Source organism: Carcharhinus amblyrhynchos, chromosome 34, assembly GCF_965287045.1.
Source record: "Carcharhinus amblyrhynchos chromosome 34, sCarAmb.v2.hapA, whole genome shotgun sequence".
Classification (NCBI taxonomy): Eukaryota; Metazoa; Chordata; class Chondrichthyes; order Carcharhiniformes; family Carcharhinidae; genus Carcharhinus; species Carcharhinus amblyrhynchos.
Window position 1 is genome coordinate 6,700,668 of NC_137357.1, and position 20,630 is coordinate 6,721,297.

At 47.4% G+C, this 20,630-nt stretch overlaps 1 protein-coding gene across 1 annotated transcript; it reads right to left on the reverse strand.

The window, feature by feature from the left end:
• Window positions 1-1,783: 1,783 nt before the first annotated feature.
• LOC145361349 (U6 snRNA-associated Sm-like protein LSm1) lies at window positions 1,784-11,757 on the reverse strand. The gene is made up of 4 exons (XM_080217020.1): window positions 11,712-11,757; window positions 6,598-6,666; window positions 5,799-5,914; window positions 1,784-1,976 (listed from the first exon to the last, which is right to left on the reverse strand). The coding sequence occupies exons 1-4, from the start codon at window positions 11,755-11,757 to the stop codon at window positions 1,806-1,808; spliced, it is 402 nt and encodes a 133-aa protein (XP_080073146.1). The 3' UTR covers window positions 1,784-1,805.
• Between the last annotated feature and the right edge of the window lie 8,873 nt (window positions 11,758-20,630).

Below are 20,630 nucleotides of genomic sequence, written 5' to 3' on the forward strand. Positions count from 1 at the left end.
ATTACAGGCCTCAGGCCAGTCGCAGCAGATACGCAGAGCTTGCCCACGTCTGGGTGGGGAAATAAGAGATGACCAACGGCTTTCAAAGGCCGTCCCCTATCGGATAAATCAAAAGACCCACCTATTGTTGGTACACTAATTCTCCCCACATTCATGGTGAATGCCAGTGTACCAGCCTCCATCTTTATTTTATTCATCCATGGGATGTGGGAGTCACAGCATTTATTACCCCGAGGGCATTTAAAAGTCAGCCACATTGCTGTGCCTCTGGAGCCACATGTAGGCCAGACCAGGTAAGGACGGCAGATTTCCTTCCCTAAAGGACATGAGTGAACCAGACGGGTTTTTCCGACAATGGTTTCATGGTCATCAGTAGATTCTTAATTCCAGATTTTGCTGTGATGGGATTCGAACCCAGCTCCCCGAACAGTACCCAGAGTCTCTGGAAACCAACACCTCGAGGCCATCCCCTCCCCATAATACCCATCGGTACCGGGGCTTCTGCCTTTGTGGAACCTGTTAATACGAGAGGCCATTCAGTACATCAGGTCTGCACCAACTCTCTGATAGAGAGTCTTTCTCAGGCCCTCACTCTATCCTCTATACATTCACCGTGGCCAATCCAACTAACCTGGACATCTTTGGAGTGTGGGAGGACACTGAAGCACCCGGAGGAAACCCACGCAGATACGGGGAAAACATTTATTGGGATCTTGATCAATTGGGCCAGTGGGCTGACGAATGGCAGAAGGAGTTTAATTTAGATAAATGTGAGGTGACACATTTTGGTAGATTGAACCAGGGCAGGACTTACTCAGTTAATGGTTGGGGCATTGGGGAGAGTTACAGAACAAAGAGATCGAGGGGCACAGGTTCATAGCTCCTTGAAAGTGGAGTCACAGGTGGACAGAGTGGTGAAGAAGGCATTCGGCATGCTTGGTTTCATTGGCCAGAACATTGAATACAGGAGTTGGGATGTCTTGTTGAAGTTGTACAAGACATTGGTGAGGCCATACTTGGAATTCTGTGTACAGTTCCAGTCACTCTATTATAGAAAGGATATTATTAAACTAGAAAGAGTGCAGAAAAGATTTACTAGGATGCTCCTGGGACTTGATGGTTTGAGTTAGAAGGAGAGGCTGGATAGACTGGGACTTTTTCCCCTGGAGCGTAGGAGGCTGAGGGGTGATCTTATCGAGGTCTATAAAATAATGAGGGGCAGAGATCAGTTAGATAGTCAATATCTTTTCCCAAAGGTAGGGAAGTCTAAAACTAGAGGGCATAGGTTTAAGGTGAGAGGGGAGAGATACAAAGGTGTCCAGAGGGGCAATTTTTTCACCCAGAGGGTGGTGAGTGTCTGGAACGAGCCGTCAGAGGCAGTAGTAGAGGTGGGTACAATTTTGTCTTTTAGAAAAGCATTTAGACAGCTATATGGGTACGATGGGTACAGAGGGATATGGGCCAAATGTGGGCAATTGGGACAAGCTTAGGTGTTTAAAAAAGTTCCAACAAGTTGGGCTGGAGGCCCTGTTTCCATGCTGTAAAGGTCTATGACTCTGAGATTGCTGTGGCTGTGGACATGTAGATCAGACTGGTATAGATTGGTGGATTGGCCATGATCAATTGCCCCTTAGTATCAGGGGAAGGAGCTATGGTAAATGCTTGAGTTTGAGAGGATAGGGCCTGGGTGGGATTGTGGTCGGTGCAGGCTCGATGGGTCGAATAGCCTCCTCCTGCACTCTCGGGATTGTGAGTCCGAGAAAAGTTCCAAACTCACTTCACTGGCAGGACGGTCGAGACTCCTGCTAATAATCATCCAGGGTGTCCACGTGGGGAAGGACAAGGCCACGTTCCTTGAAGACCCGAATCTTCAGCTTCTCGGCCTTGTCCCTGACCTCCTGCTCTGCCCGCAGCTCTTCCAGAATCTTCTCAATGGTCACCTGCTGTAAGGAGGATAAATTCTCCTTATCCAGATCCTGCAGAAAGGACAGTTCAGCGTCATTCCCCTGGGCATTCAACTCCCGATATTCCCAAGGGGAAAGGAAGCCTTGGAATCTCCCGGAATCCACGCCCCGAAGCTTCCTTCTCCCCAGAATTCCCAACGGATTAGACCCACCATCCAAAAGCAAGGCTGCAATCTCTTCCAATAAAGTCCAATAACTCCTTCATCCAAGTTCCATTCCAAGCCCCTCACTTGGATTTGAGCTTTTATTGTCTGGTCTTTTGGTTAGATAAGTACTCTCTTGCACACTATACAGACAAGACATACCGTTCATAGAGTACATCGCGGAGAAGAATCATAGAATGCTACAGTGCAGAAGGAGGCCATTTGGCCCATTGAGTCTGCATTGGCCAAAAGCCCATCCTGGCCCCCTCCCCTCTTCTACAAATTCCCCTGACATAAAGGGTCAATTTAGCATGGCCAATCCACCCAGTCTGCTCATCTTTGGACACTAGGTGCATTGGCCACGCTAAATTGTCCCTAACCTGCACATCTTTTGGACTGTGGGAGGAAGCCGGAGCACCCGAAGGAAACCCACGCAGACACGGGGAGAATGTGCAAACTCCGCACAGTTTTGATAAAGATGCTCTCTCACTAAATACTTTGCAACATCTTAGCAGTTGACTTAGCAGTCACCTCAGGCAGATCCAGAGTTATCGCTGCTGACACTCCCCCAGATTTGATCCCAAAAAGATCTCATCACGTCCCCTGTCAGGGGGCAGGTGGGTGGGAGGGAGACACACAAGGTTTTACCAAGCTGGTTCCTGGGATGGCAATCCCTCCCCATGTGTTTTGCTGCAGTTATACAGGGTGCTGGTGAGGCCACACCTGGAGTATCGTGGTCTCCTTATCTGAGGAAGGATGTCCTTGCTGTAGAGGGAGTACAGTGAAGGTTTACCAGGCTGATTCCTGGGATGGCAGGTCTGTCATATGAGGACAGACTATGACGGTTAGGATTATATTCACTGGAGTTTGGAAGAGTGAGAGGGGATCTCATAGAAACTTATAAAATTCTAACAGGGTTAGACAGGGTAGATTCAGAAAGGATGTTCCCGATGGTGGGGGAGTCCAGAACTAGGGGTCATAGTTTGAGGATAAGGGGTAAACCTTTCAGAACTGAGGTGAGGAGAAATTTCTTCACCCAGAGGGTGGTGAATGTGTGGAATTCACTCCCACAGAAAGTAGTGAGGCCAAAACGTTGCGTGATTTCAAGAAGAAATTAGATGGACTTCAGATGAATGGGGGAGGGGATCTCAGAGATTTATAAAATTCTAACAGGAATGGACAGGGTAGATGCAGGGAGGATGTTCCCGATGGTGGGGGTGTCCAGAACCAGGGGTCAGAGTCTGAGGATTCAGGGTAGACCATTTAGGACGCAGATGAGGAGACATTTCTTCACCCAGTGAGCCTGTGGAATTCATTCCCACAGGAAGTAGTTGATGCCAAAACATTGGATGTATTCAAGAGGCGGCTGGATATCGCACTTGGGGTGAATGGGATCAAAGGTTATGGGGAGAAAGCAGGATTAGGCTATTGAGTTGGATGATCAGCCATGATGGGGATGAATGGTGGAGCAGGCTCGAAGGGCTGAATGGCCTCCTCCTGCTCCTATCTTCTGTGTTTCCTCTGGAGGGAGAAGGGGGGGGGAAGGGGAAGTTGGGGAAGAAAGGGGTTCAGCTTCTCCCACACATTGAACACAGTTCGGTTTATTGGCCATGCTAAATTGACTCTGGTGTCAGGGGGATTAGCAGGGGAAATATGAGGGGGTGATGGGAAGAGAGCCTGGGTGGGACTGATGTCGGTGCAGACTCGATGGGCTGAATGGCTTCCTGCCCTGTAGGGATTCTGTGAACACAGTTTGCGGGGGACGATGGAATATACAACAGGCAGTTCAGCACCTTACAGAGCAGCATTCATCCTGTTTCTCCCCTTCCACCAGCACACCCCCCTCCCCATATCCCTCACTCCCTTTAGCCCCAAGAACTGTATCTAATTTCTTCTTAAAATCACACAACATTTTGGCCTCAGCTACTGTCTGTGGGAGTGAATTCCACACATTCCCCACCCTCTGGGTGAAGACATTTCTCCTTTCCCCTCAGTCCTGGTTTAATAACACGGCAATAAAAGATTCCTGGTGTCAGATTGGGAAAAGCATCCAGTATAATTAAGGATCCCACGCACCCCGGACATTCTCTCTTCCACCTTCTTCTGCTGTGAAAAAGATGCAAAAGTCTGAGGTCCCGTACCAACCGGCTCAAGAACAGCTTCTTCCCTGCTGCCGTCAGACTTTTGAATGGACCTACCTCGCATGAAGCTGATCTTTCTCCGCACCCTAGCAATGACTATAACATTACATTTTGCACTCTCTCCTTACGTATTTATCAGTGCCACAAGTCAGCTTACATTAACACTGCAATGAAGTTACTGTGAAAATCCCCTCGTCGCCACACTCCAGAACCTGTTTGGGTCCACCGAGGGAGAATTTAGCACCTAATCGGCTTTGGGCTGTGGGAGGAAACCAGAGCACCCGGAGGAAACCCACGCAGACATGGGGAGGACGTGCAGACTCCGCATAGACAGTGACCCAAGTCGGGAATCGAACCCGGGTCCCTGGCGCTGTGAGGCAGCAGTGCTAACCACTGTGCCACCATATAATCCTCAGTGATCAGTGCTGGGTCCACTGTTATTTGTCATTTATATTAATGATTTGGATGAGAATATCGGAGGCATGGTTAGTAAGTTTACAGGTGACACCAAGATTGGTGGCATAGTGGACGGTGAAGAAAGTTATCTCCAATTGCAATGGGATCTTGATCAATTGGGCCAGTGGGCTGACGAATGGCAGATGGAGTTTAATTTAGATAAATGTGAGGTGATACATTTTGGTAGATTGAATCAGGGCAGGACTTATTCAGTTAATGGTAGGGCATTGGGGAGAGTTACAGAACAAAGAGATCTTGGGGTACAGGTTCATAGCTCCTTGAAAGTGGAGTCACAGGTGGACAGAGTGGTGAAGAAGGCATTCAGCATGCTTGGTTTCATTGGTCAGAACATTGAATACAGGAGTTGGGACGTCTTGTTGAAGTTGTACAAGACATTGGTAAGGCCACACTTGGAATACTGTGTGCAGTTCTGGTCAACCTATTATAGAAAGGATATTATTAAACTAGAAAGAGCGCAGAAAAGATTTACTAGGATGTTACCAGGACTTGATGGATTGAGTTATAAGGAGAGGCTGGATAGACTGGGACATTTTTCTCTGGAATGTCGGAGACTGAGGGGGTGATCTTCTAGAGGTCTATAAAATGATGAGGGGCACAGATCAGCTAGATAGTCAATATCTTTTCCCAAAGGTAAGGGAGTCTAAAACTAGAGGGCACAGGTTTAAGGTGAGAGGGGTGAGATAAAAAAGGGTTCAGAGGGGCAATTTTTTCACACAGAGGGTGGTGAGTGTCTGGAACGAGTTGCCAGAGGTAGTAGTAGAGGCGAATATAATTTTATCTTTTAAAAAGCATTTAGACAGTTACATGGGTACGATGGGTATAGAGGGATGTGGGCAATTGGGGCTAGCTTAGGGGTTTAAAAAAAGGACAAGTTGGGCCGAAGGACCTGTTCCCATGTTGTAAACCTCTGTGACTGTATGTACTGTACGCTCTGTCTGTATAGCACGCAAGAAACAATACTCTTCACTGTATCCCAATACACGTGACAACAATAAATTAAATCCAATAAGGAGAGGGTTTACCCTCTGCGTCTAACCCTGTGAATCCAGTCTGAACACAACCTGCAAACTTACAATCTCCCCGAGCAGAACCACGTTCTCTCCCCGCACCACAAATATTCCCCGGGGAATATCTCCGTACTTCTTCCCCACGTGGATCCGTTCCAGCGTCTGATGGAGCACCAGATTGGCTACAAGTAAACGAACACAAACATCAGTTTAAACCATGCCAAAGAGCGCTGTCGAATTGTCACAACCCTCAGCGACACAGAGTCTGAGCCATGGTTGAACCCGTAGCCTTCACAGTCAGAGAGTCCTGTTTTTCATATAAATTATACCCTCTGATATTCCCGTACCACAACCTGAAGAGGTCCCCATCTTTCAGTGGGCTGCCCACTGATCTGAAGGGGCTGAATGGCCTCCTGAGCACAAGGGATTGCCCATGTCTGCTGCAGTATCAATCTACATTTGCGCAATAGTGACATTTTGACACTGGCATTGCTCAGAGATGTGCAAAGATTGCTTCACAACTCCTGGGAAATATCACTGCAATCGCAAGATGTTTGGACTCGCACCTCAAGCTTCTCGCAGCTTCTCTGACATCCAATTACTTCGCCCGATGTCCACACCCAGGCTTAACCAAACACAGATCAGTTACTAAACTCTCATGATCCAACACAAAGCAATTAAACCACTAAACACAGCATTGAGCAAGCCGTGAGCAGACATCAGTCATCAGACTCACATGATACAATTAAACCACTGGACATGCACAGTGAGCACAGATCAGTTACCAGACTCACACGATCCAACACAGAACAATCAAACAAGGTTTTTTGTTTACTTACTGTGTTGACGGCCAACTATTACTCACCGAATTGATCGATACTTCTCAAATATCCAATTAACGTCCGCCCATCGCGCAGGAGAACGAGGTGTTTCTCTGCAATATTGAACAGATTCGATGAATTATTTGGCCCCCATTTCCCTTGGGCCCTGTCTCACTTGAGGAAGTCCCCGAGTTAATGGCCACTCTCAGGGAAGGACCACTCCGCACAAGAGTGGGGAACTAATAAACGGTGAGCAGACTATCTCACTGGGTTTGGGGTGGGGGGGGGGGGAATAAATTCACACCTCCCTGTCCACACATGGCACAACCCCCTCCCCCCCACTCACAGATTGAGTCGTATTGTCTGGAAGGAACTAAACACCCCTCGTGCAGGGGGAGATGGAAACACCTCGCACCCAACAAGCAAGGACACACGGTGCTGCAGCACAAAACAGGGAAGATGGAGGACTGAACATGACTGGGCCAGCACAGGACGTGAAGGGCTGAATGGCCTCCTTCTGAGCTGTACCTTTTTGTTAAATCAAATGATAACCACCGGTTGTTTTGTTTTATTAATTCCTGGGACATGGGTGTCGCTGGCTGGACCAGCATTTATTGCCCATCCCTAGTTGTCCTTAGAGGGCAGTTGAGAGTCAGCCACATTGCTGTGACTCTGGAGTCCCATGTAGGCCAGACCAGGGTAAGGACAGCAGATTTCCTTCCCTAAAGGGAACCAGATGGGGTTTTTCCAACAATAGATTCACGGTCATTCATAGATTCTTAATCCCAGAACTTTTTTTTTTAAAATTGAATTCAAGTTCCACCATCTGCCTTGGTGGGATTCGAACCCGGGTCCCCCAGAACATGAGCTGAGTTTCTGGATCAATAGCCGAGCGATAATACCACCAGGCCACTGCTTCCCGATGTGATGGGACATTGAAAGAATGTTTCCTCTTTTGGGAGTGTCCAGGATGAAGGAGAATTGTTTTTTTTTAAAATCAGGCGTTGCCCTTATAGGTCAGAGATAAGGGGATTTCTCTGAGGGTTGTGTGACTTTGGGACTCTGAGCCTCAGAAGGCGATGGAAGCAGGGTAATTCAATATCTTAAATCGGAGGTGGGTTCTTGTTGGGCAAAGGAATGAAAGCTGATCAGAGAATGTGGAACTTTACACATACAGATGAGCCATGATGCTATTGGATGGTACAGCAGGCTCAAGGGCCGAATGGCCATCTCCTGCTCCTCGTCCAATACCAGGAGACGCTTCACCATGTTAAGCTGTCTCATCGACCAATCGGTAATAGCCCAGGAGAGAGAGTCTGCAGAAATTGAGGCAGTGACTTAACTTCCTCCCAGATTCAAAATGCAGAGGGATCTGGGCGCCTGAGTCCACGAATCGCAGAAAGTCGATGTGCAGGTGCAGCACATAATAACAAAGACAAATTGGGATGTCGCATTTATTGCAAAGGGACTGGAGTATGAAAGTGTTGCTGTAATTGTACAGGGTGTTGGAGTACTGTGTCCAGTTTTGGTCACCTTATTTGAGGCGGCATTGGAGCCAGGTTCAGAGGAGGGTCACCAGATTGATTCTGGGGATGAAGGAGTTGACGTACGAGGAGAGATTAAACAGTTTGGGCTTGTACTCGCTGGAGTTGAGCGGGATGAGAGGGGATCTGATCGAAGTACATAACACTTTAAAAGGGATTGATTGAGTCAATGTAGACCAAATGGGGCAATTGTGGGGGCAATTTAGAACAAAGGGTCACAGGTATGGGTTGAGAGGCAGTAGATTTAAAACTGAGATGAGGAGGAACTACTTCTCACAGAGGGTGGCGAATTTGTGGAACTCGCTGCCCTATAGCGTGGTGGGGTATGAATCATTGAATGGTTCCAAGGAGATAAAATATATTTCTGATAAAGAGAGAGAGATAAAAGGATATGGGGAACAGGTGGATTTGAGACCAGGGAGAGATCAGCCTTGATCTGATTGAACAGCAGAGCAGACGAGAAGGGCTGAACCTTTGCTCCCAAGTTCCTAAGTGACAGCACAGTGGGTTCGTGCTGCTGTCTCACAGCGCCAGGGGCCCGGGTTCGATTCCCGGCTTGGGTCACTGTCTGTGCAGAGTCTGCACGGGTTTCCTCCCACGGTTTGAAAGACGTGCTGGGTGGGTGCTAAATTCTTCCTGAGTGTAACCCGAACGAGCGCCGGAGTGTGGCCGCAAGGGGATTGTCACAGTAACTTCATTGCAGTGTTAATGTAAGCCCACTTGAGACGCTAATAAATAAACTTGGTTTAAGCTATGGCCCTAAATTTGTAATTTTGGGATGAAGGAATCCTTGCTCATTCCTCTGAAAGTACGGAGAACCCCCCTCCCCCCCAACCCCACTCCCACCCCCCCGTGGTTCAGGTCAGTTCTGGAGCTCACTCAGTTTTGTGGGCGTATCAGCCTCGACCACTGTGTGGCAGCACAGAGCACTCCTCAGCTTGTGGGACAGCAGCACCCTCTGGTGCCCACTCCTGAAGAGCGCAAGAACAAAGGGAGGCCATTCAGCCCCTTCAACATCCACTAGCCCGGGGCCAATCTGCAACTTAAAAAAATTCCAGTCACTCACCCTTCTGCACAACTGGAACTTACCAACTTTTACACTATAAAAAGCATTCTTTCTGGTTCTATCACACTTTGGTATGGGCTCCTGCTCTGCCCAAGACCACAAGGAACTACAAAGGGTTATGAATGTAACCCAATCCATCACACAAACCAGCCTCCCATCCACTGACTCTGTCTACACTTCCTACTGCCTCGACAGAGCAGCCAGAATAATTAAGGAAACCGCACACCCCAGACATTCTCTCTTCCGCCTTCTTCCGTCAGGAAAAAGATACAAAAGTCTGAGGTCATGTACCAACCGACTCAAGAACAGCTTCTTCATTGCTGCCATCAGACTTTTGAATGGACCTACCTTGCATTAAGTTCATCGTTCTCTACACCCTAGCTATGACTGTAACACTAGGTTCTGCACCCTCTCCTTTCCTTCTCGATGAACAGTATGCTTTGCCCGTATAACACGCAAGAAATAATACTTCTCAAAGTATGTTAATACATGTGACAATAATAAATCAAATCAGGGATTAATTTGGAAATGAGTGTGGCAAAGAGGAGATTTTCACAGTAACTTCATTGTTGTTAGCTGACTTGCAACACCGATGAATACACACCCCCATTCCAATTGTATTTTAACTCTCATCTCTCTGCCTAGCTACTTTCAACATTCAGAAAATGCTGCAATCTCTCTTACCCGCATATTACTTCTTCCCAAACCCTGTACCCCACCTCGGATTTGTTCCTTGGCAACCTGGAGTTATGATGTGGAGATGCCGATGTTGGACTGGGGTAAACACAATAAGAAGTCTCACAACACCAGGTTAGAGTCCAACAGGTTTATTTGGCAGCACGGGCTTTTGGAGTGTGGCTCCCTCCTCAGGTGAGTGAAGGAGGAGCGCTCTGAAAGCTCGTGATTCCAAATAAATCTATCAGACTTTAACCTGGTGTTGTGAGACTTCTTACTGAACCTGGAGTCAGTGTGACAAAAATGATTTTTTTTTTAAAAAATGAAAGGTGCAATGCAAAGCAGGACAGTCTGATAGTTTCTGAGTGAGCGGGAGGCTGCTTCCTGGTCACCCTGTTATAGAAAGGATATTATTAAACTAGAAAGAGTGCAGAAAAGATTTACTAGATGCTACTGGGACTTGATGGTTTGAGTTAGAAGGAGAGGCTGGATAGACTGGGACTTTTTCCTCTGGAGTGTAGGAGGCTGAGGGGTGATCTTATAGAGGTCTATAAAATAATGAGGGGAATAGATCAGCTGGGGAGTCAATATCTTTTCCCAAAGGTAGGGGAGTCTAAAACTAGAGGGTTAAGGTGAGAGGGGAGAGATACAGAAGGGTCCAGAGGGGCAATTTTTTCACACAGAGGGTGGTGAGTGTCTGGAACGAGCTGCCAGAGGGATTCGTAGAGGCGGGTACAATTTTGTCTTTTAAAAAGCATTTAAACAGTTACATGGGTAAGATGGTATAGAGGGACATGGGCCAAATGCAGCTGATTGGGACTTGGTTAGTGGTTAAAACTGGGCAATGTGGACAAGTTGAGCTGAAGGGCCCGTTTTGACGCTGCAAATCTCTGTATGACAGTACAGTTGGCACAGTAGTTGACACTACTGCCTCACAACGCCAGGGACCTGGGTTCAATTCCTAGCCTCGGGTCACTGTCTGTTGGGGTTATGCACGTTCTCCCCGTGTCTGCATGGGTTTCCTCCCACAGTCTGAAAGATGTGTGGGTTAGGTGGATTGGCCATACTAAATTGTCCCTTAGTGTTCAAAAACGCGTAGGTCAGGGGGATTGGCCATGCTAAATCCTCCTTCAGTGTAACCCAAACAGGGGCTGGAACCTGGTGACTCGGGGATTTTCACTCCAGGGTGAAAGTCAGCCCACTTGTGACCCGAATAAACTGAACTATGATTCTAATGCTTCTCAGCCTTACCTCCTCAATTTCAGAATTGAAATGAAGTGAAGTATCCTTTCAGACATTGGCGGACCCTTCCTCTGCGTCTGGGATACACTTTCCCCAAACACATATCCCATTCCCAGAGCTTTCAAACACAAAAGGGTTTGACTTAAACGGAACTTGTCGACTGCTGACTGGTCCAGTTTAGTACATATACTGCCTTAGCTCAGTCGCTGCTATCAAAGAGGCAACGGGATACATTTTAAAGTATTTTTGTTAATGAATCTCCTCGAAAGCAAACACATATAGGAGTGGGACCCCCATATATATGTATATGTGTGTATATATATATATATATACACACACACACACACACTAGCGGGAGTTTGAGAATCAATCCTGCACAAGTTTGTGAACAGTTCTAAACTTTTGACGAAGTTTGAGACAGGGAGCCTGAACTTGGTGTGAGCAACTCTCCCACTCTCACTCACAGAGGCTGCTCTGCAGCTCCAAGTGCCAAAGCAACCTCAGCTCAACTCCAGTGTTCAGTTCAACTGGAGTGACCCTCACACTGCTGCTGACTGGGTTGGATCAGAAAGAGTTCAAAGCCTGAGAAAGCGCCTCCAGAAGAAGAAGGAAACAAAACGAACGCACTCACTGTCAATGTCCTCAATCAAACTGGCTGTCCCAGGCATGTAATTCATCTCCACCACCTTGCACACACGCACACACACACACACACCCCCTCCTCCAGCCGAATAGCAGAATCCCAATCACCCGAGATGTAAACTTTTCCTCCCTCCCCCCCCACACCTTCTCCACTCCCCTTAAAGGGACAGTGCGCCTCTCCCTCAGGCTGCAGGGTCTCACAGCACAGACCGAGGCCATTGGGTCCGTTCTGGTTGTGCAGGCTCTCTGGTCTCATAGATTCCCTGCAGTGCAGAAGGAGGCCATTCAGCCCATCACCCATAACAATCCCACCCAGGCCCTACCCCCTTAACCCCACATATTTACCGCCCTAATCCACCGAACCTACACATCCTTGGACACCAAGGGGCAATTTAGCACGGCCAATGCATCTAATCAGCACATCTTTTGGACTGTGGGAGGAAACTAGAGCGCCCGGAGGAAACCCACACAGACACTGGGAGAATGTGCAAACTCCACACAGTCACCCAAGCCAGGAATTGAACCTGGGTTGGCTGTGAGGCAGCAGCGCTAACCACTGTGCCACCACATATTGCCCTCTCTATGTCTCAAATGCATGCCAAGTCCTCACACTTGCCCTCACAGTTCTGCAGTCTCTTTTCAATGCCCTCTTGCATGCTGCTCTTCAATTCAAATAACTTGCCACGCAAAAAAGACAAATTCTCCTCATCCTCTTCAACCTCACATACCCCCCTCCCAACACCAGAACCAACCAGTTCCATTGCTGGAATATCACCGGGAAGAGCAAACGCATTGCTGTAACTTAACAGGACAAATGGAAGAATATCAAATTTCAAACCTCCCAACTATTACTACTGCAGGAGAAAAGGAGGCGGGGGGGGGCTGATTTATTGGAAAGCTGACTCTGATTGGTTGTGGCGTTGCCATGGAGAAAGCAACACAGCCTTGCCAAGCCCCCGGGTCATTTGAAACAGATGCAGAGCTTGGACAGATTCCTTTTGTTTGCCTAGAATGGGCCCCTCTTTCGAAATGGGTGTCAGATTACAATGGTCGACTGATGATCTTGAATTCCTGTAGCTATTGGCGCACTCAGGATTGTTTAGTCAGTGCTGCCCAATCATTAATTAATGGTGGGCATTTTGTTTCAGGTTTTGCAAGTGTGGGTTAGATGAGTGTGGGTCCATCCCTCACCTGTCACCAACAACCAAAGTGACTTGCTGCTTGATTCCATAAGCCGATTGTTGGAAGCTCCACAGCCGGCTTCACAACGGCTTTGAAATTCCCACATAACACTATTCAACACTGCGGTGGGCAGATCTTTTCTTTTATTCTTTGGTGGGACAACGGCTGGGCCACCATTTATTGCCCATCCCTTGTTGCCCCTTGAGAAGGTGGTGGTGAGCCGCCATCTTGAATCGCTGCTGTGGGTTGACCCACAATGCCGTTAGGGAGGGAATTCCAGGATTTTGACCCAGCGACAGTGAAGGAACGGCCGATATATTTCCAAGTCAGGACAGTGGGGGGCTGGGAGGGGAACTTACAGGTGGTGGTGTTCCCCATGTATCTGCTGCCCTTGTCCTTCTGGATGGAAGTGGTCGTGGGTTTGGAAGGTGCTGTCTGAGGATGAGTTGCTGCAGTGCATCTTGTAGATGGTACACACTGCTGCTACTGAGTGTCGGTGGTGGAGGGAGTGAATGTTTGTGGATGGGGGGCCAATCAAGTGGGGCTGCTTTGTCCTGGATGGTGTCGAGCTTCTTGAGTGTTGTTGGAGCTGCCCCCATCCAGGCAAGTGGGGAATATTCCATCACACTCCTGACTTGTGCCTTGTAGATGGTGGACAGGCTCTGGGGGAGTCAGGAGGTGAGTTACTCTCTGCAGGATTCCCAGCCTCCGACCTGCTCTGGTAGCCACTGTGTTTATATGGTGAGTCCAGTTGGTCAATGGTAACCCCAAGGATGTTGACAGTGAGGGATTCAGCGATGGTAACACCATTGAATGTTAAGGGGTGATGGTTAGACAGTCTCTTATTGATGATGTTCCCTGCCTGGCATTTGTGTGGCGCCAATGTTACTTGACGGCAGAACCCCACACGTGGGAAATATCACTCATGCAGCTCGCCACGAACAGGCGTTGACACGTTTTGTAGATATTTTGCCTCTCCAGAGTAGAACTGGGCAAGTTTGACTTCCGAATGTGGTCAGTGTGATACACACAATGCCTCAGCCAGTGAGAGTGAACTTGCCAGCCGATCTCTGGTGCTGCCTGAATTGTTGCAGTAATTTGAAATTCGATACTGTTGTGTGTTTGTCCTGATGATCGCGGGACAAAAAAGTGGCAGCAACACGACCCTCCCTTTCGCAAGTTTGTCCTTGCAATGTCACCCGCCTGCCCGGATTTATCCCCAACTCTTCCCCCTTCCCCAGACAATTCCAGTATTGTCCCAGCATGACTCCCAATAAAAATGCTAACCCGAACCTGAACACGAATCTTTTCAGAGGGGCAGTTGGAGTCACATGTAGGCCAGACCAGGTAACGATGGCAGATTTCCTTCCCTAAGGGGACTTTAGTGACCCAGATGGGGCTTTTTTTTAAATGTCGATGATGGTGGCCACAGTGACTGAGACGAGGTTGCAATTCCAGATTTTATAAATTGAAATTTCACCAGCTGCCGTGGTGGGATTTGAACCCGTGTCTCCCAGTACCATTCCCACTATCGCCCCTATATATATATATGATTCATGGACAAGGACGCCCAGATCCCTCTGTACTGCAGCTATCGTGCACTGTCTCTTTTCTCCCTCAGCCTTTCTCCCTCTGAATGTCACATTTTCCCACTCCATCTGCCTCGCTATTTGCCAGCTCACTCTTTTCGATATCCCTTCGCATTCTTTGTACCCTCCCCCTTACTTGCTTTCCCACCTATCTTTGTATCACCAACAAATCCGACTGCCGTACCTTGAGTCCCTTCACCCAAATCATTGACACAGTATGTAGTTTGGACCACCGCGCTGAGCCCATGAGTTTGCCAATCTGAAAAAGATGCATTGATTCCCGACCGTGTTCTTGTTGGTGAGTTAGCCAGTCCTCTGTCTGTTGTTAATATGTTCCGCTCGCATGAAGACGGGATCTTGGGTTCATGTAATCCTGCGCTGGGCTCGCAAAATCCAACGAACTATCCTGGTTTGAGGCAATGCACACCTCCTTCATCTTTGCTAATCCCTCTGTCCACTCACACTGTCTGTGCCTGAAAAGACTTGATTACCTGTAAAGACTCGCATTCCAATGATTATCCTGCAATTGTGTCTCTGTCTATAAATGCAGTGTTTGTGAACCCAACTCCCACTCACCTGATGAAGGAGCAGTGCTCTGAAAGCTCGTGATTCCAAATAAACCTGTTGGACTTTAACCTGGACTTTGCACTGTTGCTAATATACCACCCTACCAGTCTGATCTTACGCATTAAACAAATACATGACTTCCACAGGCTCTCCTTTAATCACCCTGTTTGTTTCTTCCCTATAAGTGTGCTCATAAATCTGTCAAACTTAATTACCCTTTCACAAAGCCATGTTGACTCCGCCTGATTGAATTTTTTTGAAAAGCTCCTGCTCCTGCCTCCTCAGTAGTGGAGTCCAGCTCTTTCCCCAGTGACAGACACAAGGCTAGCTGGCCTGGAGCTTCCTGCTTTCTGTCTCCCTCCTTTCTTGAACAGAGGTGTTGCGTTTGCGGTTTCCAGCCAGCTGGGGCCTTGCCGGAATCTGGGAAAGATGACAATGAATGCATCCTCTATCTCCGCATGGGTTTTCCCATTGCTTTTTCCCAAACCATAGTGACGGCCCTAGTTCCTCCCCTGCCTCGATTATATTTGGGTGCTTTTTTGCATATTCTACTGTCCAGAGCCTTATAAAGTCATAGAGGTTTACAGCATGGAAACAGGCCCTTCGGCCCCACTTGCCAATGCCACCCTTTTGTTTTAAAACCACTAAGCGAATCCCAATTGCCTGTATTTGGCCCATATCCCTTTATACCCATCTTACCCATGTCACTGTCCAAATGCTTTTTAAAAGGTAAAATTGTACCCGCCTCCACTACTCCCTCTGGCAGCTCATTCCAGACACTCCATCTTCTGTGTGTAAAAATTGCCCCTCTGGACCCTTTTGTGTCTCTCCCCTCTCACCTTAAACCTACGCCCTCTAGTTTTAGACTCCTCCACCTTTGGGAAAAGATATTGACTATCTAGCTGATCTGTGCCCCTCATTATTTTATAGACCTCTAGAAGATCACCCCTCAGCCTCCTACGCTCCAGAGAGAAAAGTCCCAGTCTATCCAGCCTCTCCTTATAACTCAATCCATCAAGTCCCAGTAGCATCTGAGTAAATCTTTTCTGCACTCTTTCTAGTTTAATAATATCCTTTCTATAATAGAGTAACCAGAACTGTACACAGGATTCCAAGTGTGGCCTTACCAATGTCCTGTACAACTTCAACAAGACATTCCAACTCCTGTATTCAATGTTCTAACCAATGAAACTAAACTTGCCGAATGCCTTCTTCACAATTCTGTCCACCTGTCACTCCACTTTCAAGGAGCTATGAACCTGTACCCCTAGATCTCTTTGTTCTGTAACTCTCCCCAGTGCCCTACCATTAACTGAGTAAGTCCTGCCCTGGTTCAATCTACCAAAATGTGTCACCTCACATTTATCTAAATTAAACGCCATCCGCCATTCGTCAGCCCACTGGCCCAGTTGATCAAGATCCCATTGCAATTGGAGATAACTTTCTTCACTGTCCACTATGCCACCAATCTTGGTGTCATCTGCAAACTTACTAACCATGCCTCCGATATTCTCATCCAAATCATTAATATAAATGACAAATAACAGTGGGCCCAGCACTGATCCCTGAGGATCATCGCTAGTAAGAAGTCTCATAACACCAGGTTAAAGTCCAACAGGTTTATTTGGTAGCAATGCCTCCAGTTTGAAAAAATAACCCTCTACAACCACTCTCTGGCTTCTGTCAAGAAGCCAATTTTGTATCCATTTAGATCCCTTACCCTGGATCCTGTGAGATTTATGCAACAACCTACCATGCGGTACCCTGTCAAAGGCCTTGCTAAAGTCCATGTAGACAACATCAACTGCACTGCCCTCATCTACCTTCTTGGTTACCCCTTCAAAAAAACTCAATTAAATTTGTGAGACATGATTTTCCACTCACAAAGCCAATGCTGACTGTCCCTAATCAGTCCTTGTGTCTCTAAATGCCTGTAGATCCTGTCTCTCAGAATATCTAACAATTTACCCACCACAGATGTGAGGCTCACTGACCTGTAGTTCCCAGGCTTTTCCCTGCAGCTCTTTTTAAACAAAGGCACAGCATTTTCCACCTTCCAATCTTCAGGCACCTCACCTGTGACCATCGATGAATCAAATATCTCTGATAGGGGACCCACAATTTCCTCCCTAGCCTCCCACAGTGTCCTGGGATACACTTCATCAGGTCCCGGGGGTTTATCTACCTTGATGTGCTTTAAGACTTCCAGCACCTCATGTACACTCTTCAAGACTTATTTCCCCAACTTCCCTAACATCAACGATTTTCTCAACTATAAATACTGATGAGAAATATTCATTTAGGGTCTTACCCATCTCTTGTGGATCCACACGTCGATGACCTTGTTGATCCTTAAGAGCCCTGCTTTCTCCCTTGTTACTCTTTTGCCCTTTCTGTATTTGTAGTTCTTTTAAATTCTCCTTTGCCTTATCTGCCAAACCAATCTCTTGTCCCCCTCCTGATTTCTCTCTGAACTCTACTATACCCTACAAGAGATTCACTCGATCCCAGCTGCCTCTGCATGTCATGTACCTCCTTGTTCTTGACCAGGTCCTCAATATCCCGAGTCATCCAGGGTTCCCTACTTCTGCCAGCCTTGCCCTTCACTCTAAGGGGAATGTGCTTACCCTGAACACTGATTAATACACTTTTGAAAGCCTCCCACTTACCAGACATCCCTTTGCCTTCCCACAGACTCCCCCAATTAACTTTTGAAAGTTCCTGTGATACCATCAAAATTGGCCTTGCCCCAGTTTAGAATTTTAACTTTTGGGCCAGACCTATCATTCTCCATAGCTATCTTAAAACTAATAGAATTACGGTCACTGGTCTCAAAGTGATCCCTCATGAACACTTCTGTCACTTGCCCTTCCTTATTTTCCAAAAGGAGGTCAAGTTTTTGCCCCCTCTCTAGTTGGGCCACCCACAGACTGAATGAGAAATTTGATTTTGATTTTATTATTGTCACATGTATTAACATGCAACGAAAAGTATTGTTTCTTGTGCGCTATACAAAGCATACTGTTCATAGAGAAGGAAAGGAGACAGTGCAGAATGTAATGTTACAGTCATATCTAGGGTGTAGAGAAAGATCAACTTAATGCGAGGTAGGTCCATTCAAATGTCTGACAGCAGCAGGGAAGAAGCTGTTCTTGAGCCTCTGGTGCATTATCTCCGACCTTTCTATCTTTTCCCTGAAGGAAGAAGGTGGAAAAGAGAGTGTCTGGGGTGTGCGGGGACTTTAATTATGCTGGCTGCTTTGCCGAGGCAGCAGGAAGTGTAGACAGAGTCAATGGATGGGAGGCTGGTTTGCCTGATGGACTGGGCTACACTCACGACCCTTTGTAGATCCTTGCGATGTTGGGCAGAGCAGGAGCCCAGACCAAGCTGTGATACAACCAGAAAGGATGCTTTCTGTGGTGCATCTGGAAAAGTTGGTGAGAGTCGTAGCTGACTTGACAAATTTCCTTAGTCTTCTGAGAAAGTAGAGGCGTTAGTGGGGCTTTCGTAACTGTAGAGTCAGCCTGGGGAGGGACCTGGACAGGTTGTCGGTGATCTGGACACCTAAAAACATGAAGCCCACGACCCTTTGTACTTCGTCCCCATTGATGTAGACAGGGACATGTTCTCCTTTACGCTTCCTGCAGTTGATGACAATCTCCTTCGCATTGTTGACATTGAGGGAGAGATTATTGTCACCGCAGCAGTTCATCAGACTCTCGATCTTATTGCTGTCTCATCATTATTTGAGATCCATTCGTCACAATAGGTTCACAGCAGACGCTGTGATGTCAGTGGTGTCGTCAGCAAACTTGAAAATCGAGTTGGAGAGGAATTTGGCCCACTGTCACAGGTGTATAAGGAGTTTAGTAGGGGGCTGAGGACACAGCCTTGTGGGGCACCGGTGTTGAGGATGATCGTGGAGGAGATGTTGTCGCCTGTCTTTACTGATTGTGGTCTGTGAGTCAGGAAGTTCAGGATCCAGTTGCAGAGGGAGGAGCTGAGGCCCAGGCCACGGAGTTTGGAGATGAATTTTGTGGGAATAATGGTGTTGAAGGCTGAGCTATAGTCAATAAAGAGGAGTCTGACATCGGTGTCCTTGTTATCTTGGTGTTCCAGGTTTGGGTGCAGGGCCTGGGAGATGGCATCTGCTGTGGACCTGTTGCAGCGGTAGGCAAACTGTAGTGGATCCAGGAGGCTGGAAATGTTTTGTGCTATGAATTCCTCCTGGTCCTACCACATATTAAGTTGATCTTTCTCTACACCCTGTGACTGTAACACAACATTCTGCACCCTCTCCTTTCCTTCTCCCTGATGTCTGTATAGCGTGCAAGAAATGATACTTTTCACTATATCCCAGAGCGTGTGATAATAATAAATCCAAATATAGCAACCCACAGTGCAGAAGGAGGCCATTCAGCCCATCGAGTCTGCTCAGACCACAATCCCACCCAGGCTCTATCCCCATAATGCCACGCATTTACCCTAGTTAGTCCCCACTGACACTACGGGACAATTCAGCACAGCCAATCCACCTAACCTGCACATCTTTGGACCTTGGGAGGAAACCAGAGCACCCAGAGGGAACCCACACAGACACGGGGAGAACATGCAACCTCCACGCAGACAGTGACCCAAGCCTGGAATCGAACCTGGGTCCCTGGTGCTGGGAGTCAGCAGTGCTAACCACTATGCCACCATGCTGCCCTTCAGTTGATCTCTCTCTACACCCTAGCTATGACTGCAACAGTACATTCTGCACCCTCTCCTTTCCTTCTCCCCTCTGTACTCTATGAATAGTATGCTTTATCTGTATGCTGCATCAGAAACAATACCCTACACTGTGTCCCAATACATGTGACAATAATAAATCAAATCAAATATTAAGTTAATCTTTCTCTACGCCCTAGCTATGACTGTAACACTACATCCCCTCTCCTTTCCTTCTCCCCGACGTACTCTATGAAGGGTATGCTTTGTCTGTATGGTACGTAAGAAACAATACTTGTGACAATAATAAATCAAACAATACTTTTCACTGTTTCCCAGTACATATGAAGCTGATCTTTCTCTGCACCCTAGCTATGACTGTAACGCTACATTTTGGACCCTCTCCTTTCCTTCTCCCCTCCATACTCTATGAAAGGTATGCTTTGTCTGTATGTTGTGTAAGAAACAATACCGTTCACTGTTTCCCAATACATGTGACAATAATAAATCAAATCAAATGATTTAGCACAGGATGAAGAGCTTGCTGCTTGGAAGTCAGCTAAACCCACTCCCCACCCCCACGCCTCTTCCCGTGGGGCACCAGCGGCAGTATAACTCCTGTCTCCCGCCGACCACAAACAGCTCCGGCAGACAAATGGGCAGACACAGGGAGAGGCACCGAGAAGGTTCTCGGGTCAAATCGGAGGAACACAAACCGATACGCGAGAGTTTAATCGTTTTCTCAGCTGAGAGGAGGAAGGCGAGGTTGGGACTTTTATTTTCCAAACTTTTCATTGTGCGCAAAGTCGATTTGACAGATTTTTTTTTTAAAAATAAAGAGATGTTGGAATATTGCACGA

Bases quoted from the DNA above. Each gene is read 5' to 3' on its own strand.
- LOC145361349 (XM_080217020.1), bottom strand. From the start codon at position 11,757: ATGAATTACATGCCTGGGACAGCCAGTTTGATTGAGGACATTGACA. The intron at 5,915-6,597 runs GTGAGTAATAGT...GTTTACTTGTAG, and splicing joins GAGAAGTATCGATCAATTCG to CCAATCTGGTGCTCCATCAG. The intron at 1,977-5,798 runs GTAAGTTTGCAG...TCCTTTCTGCAG, and splicing joins TGGTTCTGCTCGGGGAGATT to GATCTGGATAAGGAGAATTT.